The 5,943-nt window shown below is 47.8% G+C and overlaps 1 protein-coding gene across 1 annotated transcript in view; it reads right to left on the bottom strand.

Annotated features, from left to right (window-relative positions):
• Positions 1-5,067, bottom strand: part of Ddrgk1 (DDRGK domain containing 1) — a 12,132-nt gene extending 7,065 nt beyond the window's left edge. Inside the window, exons 1-4 of the mRNA XM_010611056.3 lie at positions 4,894-5,067; positions 3,679-3,885; positions 3,345-3,457; positions 3,000-3,101 (exon numbers count right to left, since the gene is read on the bottom strand). Coding sequence (XP_010609358.1) covers positions 3,000-3,101; positions 3,345-3,457; positions 3,679-3,885; positions 4,894-4,984 — 513 coding nt within the window. The 5' untranslated portion in view covers positions 4,985-5,067. The remainder of the gene's footprint in view (positions 1-2,999; positions 3,102-3,344; positions 3,458-3,678; positions 3,886-4,893) is intronic.
• Positions 5,068-5,943: the final 876 nt, after the last annotated feature.

The raw sequence follows: 5,943 nt of genomic DNA, 5'->3' as shown, positions 1-5,943 counted from the left end.
GGTTTTTTTTTTTTTTTTTTTTTTTTTTTTTTTTTTTTTTTTTGTGGTAACAAGTGTTCTATCACTGAGCTATGTCCCCAGTTTTTTGTTTTTCTTTCCCTTGAGACACAGTCTCACTAAGTGGCTAAATTCCCCAGATTGGGCTCAAACTTGCAATCTTCCTGCCTCAGCCCCACAGAGTACTGGGATCAAAGGTATGCATCACCACATCTGGTATATCTGTCCCTTTTTAAAAATTTTTTATTCTGAGGTAGTTTCACTAAATTGCCCTGGCTGGCCTCAAACTTGTGATTCTTCTGCTTTAGCCTCTTGAGTAGCTGGAATTATAGGAGTGTACCAGTATACCTGGCTCAAAAGATTATTTTTTTAAGAGAAAGCATTTTATTATAGCTCTTCACAAAGTTAAAAACAGGAGGATCCTTCTTAATAAAGGGTCAGGAAACTACAAAGAGCCACTTCATTAAAAATCAAATCATTTAAAACATTTTAAAATGTAAGATAAGCAGGATCCTTAGGCACATTCTAACTTCTAACACGACCAGTGGCTGTAGCCACAACTTCTGGGCATTAATTCTGCTTCTGAAAACTCAGGCAGAGAAAGAGAAGTGGAACAACTTTTAAAGCAGGGATTTTGCTCTCAAGTTTGCAGTTGACTGTCTTTGCAATGTGTAAATTTGCTCTTCTTGATCTTTCTGAGGAGACACTCTGTATCTGTGCATTATGTCCTTTGTTTTTTATAGCAACTGGATGGTGGGGCACAACACATACAACAGGTATTGTAGCATAAACGTCTGACAACATTGATATAAAGGTTTCAGATTCAAAAAGGAGCAGATCCTGTGGAAGAAACTCAGTCCTGATTTCACACTCATTGGTATGGTAGAGAAACTAACAGAATCCCGGATGTACTGAGGCTACAGCACAGCTATGTCCTAGATATACTTCTTCAAGGGTCATGAGGATGTTATTGTCAAATGCATTTCACTTGACTCTAGCGAGGAACCAAGTGGGGCTGCAACGTACATAGACTGGCTTCTCTCCAGAGCAAGTCCAAATCAGAGAAAAAAGGAGAAGAAAACCATCTGGTCAGAGTCCAGGGCAGCACCCAGCTAGGGAAGAGGAAGTCTTAAAATATATATATTTTTTGGTACCTGGGATTGAACTCAGGACCTGTACTTGCAAGGCAGGCAGGCGGTGGCACCACTGAGCTAAATCCCCAGCCTAAAAGATTTCTTAATAATTTATGTAGGTACTTTTCTCACAGGAAGGTACAGCATAACTCCATTCTTTAAGTAAGGGCTATGCATAGTTACTTTTTTCCCAAAGTAGTATGGGAAGGCGGGGGTGGGGTGGTTACATTACATGGTGGGGGTAATTTAATGATAGAGCAGTTATCTAGCATGTTTAAGGCCCTGAGTTTGATCCCTAGCACCACAAAACACACACACACACACACACACACACACACACACACACACAAAGGGAGGGAGGGAAGGAAGGAAGGAAGAAAAAAAGGAAAGAAAGAAAGAAGTTGTAACATTACAGTAGAGAAAGCACACAAACATCTCAGCCAGGTGATGGAAGTTAACATCAACAGTGAGAAGTCAAAATAGGTACAGGTACCCTTGGTATGCCATACTGAAGGTGAAACTTTACTGTTTTGTTCTTCTCTGAAATCTATAACTTCAGTACAGCTCAAATGCTACAGAGCTTGTCTAACAGCATGCATGAGGCCCTAGGTTCAATTCTCTGCACCATAAACAAACAAACAAACAACAATAAAAAACTATAACCCCAATGCCAGGCATGGTGGTGCATTCCTGTAAACCCAGCACTTGGGAGGCTGAGGCAAGAGGATTTCTGTGAGTTCAAGACCAGCCTGGGCTACATAGTGAGTTCCAGATCAGTCTCAACTACATAGTGAGACCCTGTCTCAAAAACAAAAGAACAACAACAACAAAAAAAACTTATAACCTGTCTAACAATCAGCCAACTCAAACTAAGTGATGCATATAAATTACTCATTTGCCCAGTACTCTTCAAAACTATTAAATCATAAAAAATATAGAAATTCTGATCATCACCACCCAGAGAAGCCTAAGAAGACCTGACTACTAAATGTTAACATAGCATCCTGGAAAGGATCCTGAAAAGCAAAAGGGATGCTGGGAAAAACTAACAAAATCTAAACAAGAATAGGGAAAATTGAGTAAAGAGGCAAAGAGCCAAAATACTGCAGGTGTTGACAGGGCCAACATTCAGAAAGACGAAAAACCCTCTCTGCTAATGTTCTCCACCCATTCCCACCACTGTGTTCTGGCCCATTTGCTTCAACACCCACAGATACGTTTCCTGCCATCCAGGAAGCCAGCTGTGGCAGCCTGGGCTCACAGTCTATGCACTCCACATTTTTGTTCCCTTCATTGGGAACTTGGTCCTCAGAACAAAAGAAGCATCTGGCTAACGAATGTTCATTAATCACCATTAACTGCAGTGGTTCCCATCCTCTGAGCTACTCCCCGAGGCCAAGCCCCTCCACGATGCATGATGTCCCCCCACCCCTGTCCCACATGCTTTTGGTTTGGTTTCTTTCAGTGCTAGGAGTCAAACCCAAGGCCTCAGACACACTAGGAAAGCATTCTACCACAATGCTACATCCCAGTGCTGAATCCACCATCCTTTACTATGCCATTTAACAGCCTCAGAGCCCTCAAGATCTAAACTTCCTTATCTCTATAGCCCTCTCTTTCTCTTCACTTCCTTGCTTACTCTGCTTTGGCCACTGTGATCATCTCAAATGTCCCAGGCACACTCCATACATTACGTACACTAGAATCCCCAGATCAGGCTCTGCTCTGCAGCAGCAGTTTCCATGGCCACATTCAGAGTTCAGAGACCAAAAAAACAGAGCCTGGCCCATGGCCCATCTTCTAGAACAAAGGTATTAGGGAGCTGCACAGGAGCAAGAGGTCAGAGGATGGGGTCAGGGTGAGCTTCACCTTCTGTTCCTCCTCCAGGCGGAGCCGCTCTTCCTCCTTCTTCCATTCTGCCTCCCTCTGGGACTCCAGGCGCTTCCGCTCCTCTCGTTCAGCCTCCTCTGCCTGGAGAGAGGGCTTCATAAGGCCACACGTGCTCTACCCACTACAGGGTGCCCATCCCTCAGATAGGCCAAGGAAGGAGATGGCTGGGCCAGGACACAGACCAAGGCTGCAGGAGACAGCCAGACAAGCAGCAAACAGAAGCCCAGTGAAAAAGAAGCCCAGAAGATAGAGTTCATCCTAGGGAAAAGAGAAGGCAGAAGACTTTCCTACATCCCAGAGCAACACCCCGTTCTTTCTGCTTGCCTCACGCTGGGCTTTTCGTGCTTGTTTCTCTTCTAGTTTCCGTAGTTTCTTGGTTCCAATTTTCCCTGTCGAGTGAGTTTCTGCTGGCTTCTCAATGCCTTTTTCCTCCTGAGCTGGGTAGGGTCAAAGAGAGACACTTGAGTTCCTAGCCAGAGAGGAACACATCACCCTGTTACTCTCCTCACAGGGTAAGTCTCTGTCACTCACCTCCAAATGTTACTAGCTCAGCCCTGCCCTCCAGGGGCACCTGCCACATTCACATGTGTATGTGCGTGGGATGGGGGAGGGGATTAGGGAAAGGGTACAGAGTTTAGACCAGGCTGGGCCCTTTCACCTGGGATGTCAGTTTCTTCCTCATCCTCGTCCACTTCTGCCCAAGCCACCCGCTGGGCTCGACGCTGAGCCTGCAGGCGGCTGCCCAGGTCCCTCCGGCGCCGGGGTCTGCCTCCAGCTCTGTGCTCCTCTGCCTCCAGGAGCCGTGACTGGCCCACCCGGGCTGCTACTCCTGACGCCTCTTCATTGCTCTGCAGCTCTTGACCAGCTTTGAGAAGAAAGGAATATAACAGTGCCAGACAACCCAGTGTGCCTGATGGCTAGGGCAGCAGTATGCCAGAAGCCTCTCCCTCCTCTGTTCAAACTTCTTCCAGACCTGTGCTGCTCACAGCACAAAGCCCTTATTTCACAGTCTTAATGTCAAGACTTTTACAACCCAGGTCCACACCTTGGTCCAAAGCAGCAAGCTCACCCCATCCCTCCTGCATGTCCAACTGTTCTCTCTCTTAAGGTCCACATTTCTAGCTGGCCTGTTGGGAGACAGACTTCCACCCTTATGTCTCCAGAGCCTACTCAATGGCCCACATTTCTTGCTTAACACCATTTGTCATGGTTTTACATAGCACTCCAGACAGACAGCACACTTCTCTCAAGCGCTGGGCCTCCTCCCACCCCTCACCTTATCCAAGCATCTCTCTCCCTCACCCTTCGAACATGCAGGTACTGGTAAGTAGCTTGTGGGCCCAGGGAGGGGAAAATCCCCATGTTGACAAGAAATGAAGAGTGGGGAGTGGCATGGCCTTCTGGTGCAGAACGGGATAAAGGGGAGGCCAAAGCAGCATGGGTGCTTTCCCTGAAGGGGAGGCAGGCTTCAGAAAGTTTCGCCTCACACTCCCTCCAGTTCAAAATGGGCAGAAAATACTCAGATGCCTGGGCCCAGGCACACGGTCTGTAGCCAGCCTGGGAGGGAAACCAAGCCGCCTCCCTCATGAACGCAGAGGGGGACCGCCCAGATAGTGACCGACGGGAGTGTCTGCCAGGGCCTGGCCCCTCTGGGTCGGGAATGCCAAGGGGTGAAAAGGCGTAGAGACGCCGCCACTGGGTTCGCAGGTTGTGTTCTAGCCCGTAGTTCGGAACCAGAATATCCACGGCGCAGGCGCATAGCTGCCTGACTCACTCGTCAGCCGGAACTGGAGTGCAGGCGCATGCGCACAAGCCGCGACGTGCCGGCCCATTGAGGTTCAGAAGGCCTGAGAGGCCTGGCGGCACCTCCTACCTTGTGCCGCCCGGAGCCGGCTGCGGGTCAGGAAGAGAATAAGGCCAACGAGCAGAGCCGCCACTGCCAGGTACACCACGGGTGCCAACATGCCGAAAACTTCGCGATTGAACCACAGCGCCTGCCTCGGGTTGGGTGTTTGGGGTAGCGCCCAGACCCCGCCCACTACCCATAGATCTCCTCCCGCTCGTTCCCAACTCTAGGCTCCACCCACCACCTGCGGGCCCACGATTCAAAAGGGCCATGATTTTTATTATGTCGTGTTTTATTTTCTTAAAAGCCACTAAACCCGGGCATAGTAGTGCATGCCTATAATCCCAGAATTTGGGAGACTGACAGGATTGAGTTCGAGGCCAGCCAGGGCTACACAGTGAGTTCAAGACCAACCTGAACTGCAAAGGGAGAGCTTGTCTCAGTCAATCAGTCAAGCTCATAGCTCAGCACACACCTGCGCTCCTTCAGGAGCGTGTTGGAGGAGGATCACTGGGAGATGGAGGCCAGCCTGGGCTACACAATGACTTTAAGACAAACCTAAACTACATGGGGAGTTGCTGTTTTTTTTGGTGTTTTTTTTTTTTTTTTTTTGGTACCAGGTATCGAACTTGGGCCCTTGCGCTAGTGAGGCAGGCGGCCGAACTGCTGAGCCAAATCTCCTGCAAGGGTGATGCTGTTTTAAAACAACAAATCCCTTATGATGTTTTTGTTTGTTTGTTTGTTTTTGTTTTTTTGAGACAGGGTCTCACTATGTAGTTAAGACTGACCTGGAACTCACTATGTAGTCTAGGCTGGTCTCGAACTCATAGCGATCCTCCTGCCTCAGCCTCCCTAGTGCTGGGATTACAGGCGTGAGCCACCATGCCCGGCCCCTCATGATGTTAAGTGGACATTATCACAGGAGATTATGTGCAGTGGACATTATTTATGGATATTTTATAATCAATAGGGCTAGGATGTACCTTAGTGGTAGAGCACTGAATAGCATACATGATTTCCTTGGTTGGATTTTGCAAAAATATAAATAACCACTAAAAAATACCATATAATCTTTAT

This window comes from Fukomys damarensis, unplaced genomic scaffold (genome assembly GCF_012274545.1).
Source record: "Fukomys damarensis isolate Sample0158 unplaced genomic scaffold, DMR_v1.0_HiC HiC_scaffold_7, whole genome shotgun sequence".
Taxonomy (NCBI): Eukaryota; Metazoa; Chordata; class Mammalia; order Rodentia; family Bathyergidae; genus Fukomys; species Fukomys damarensis.
The sequence above is the reverse complement of the archived record's forward strand: the minus strand, read 5'-3'. Positions and strand labels throughout refer to the sequence as shown.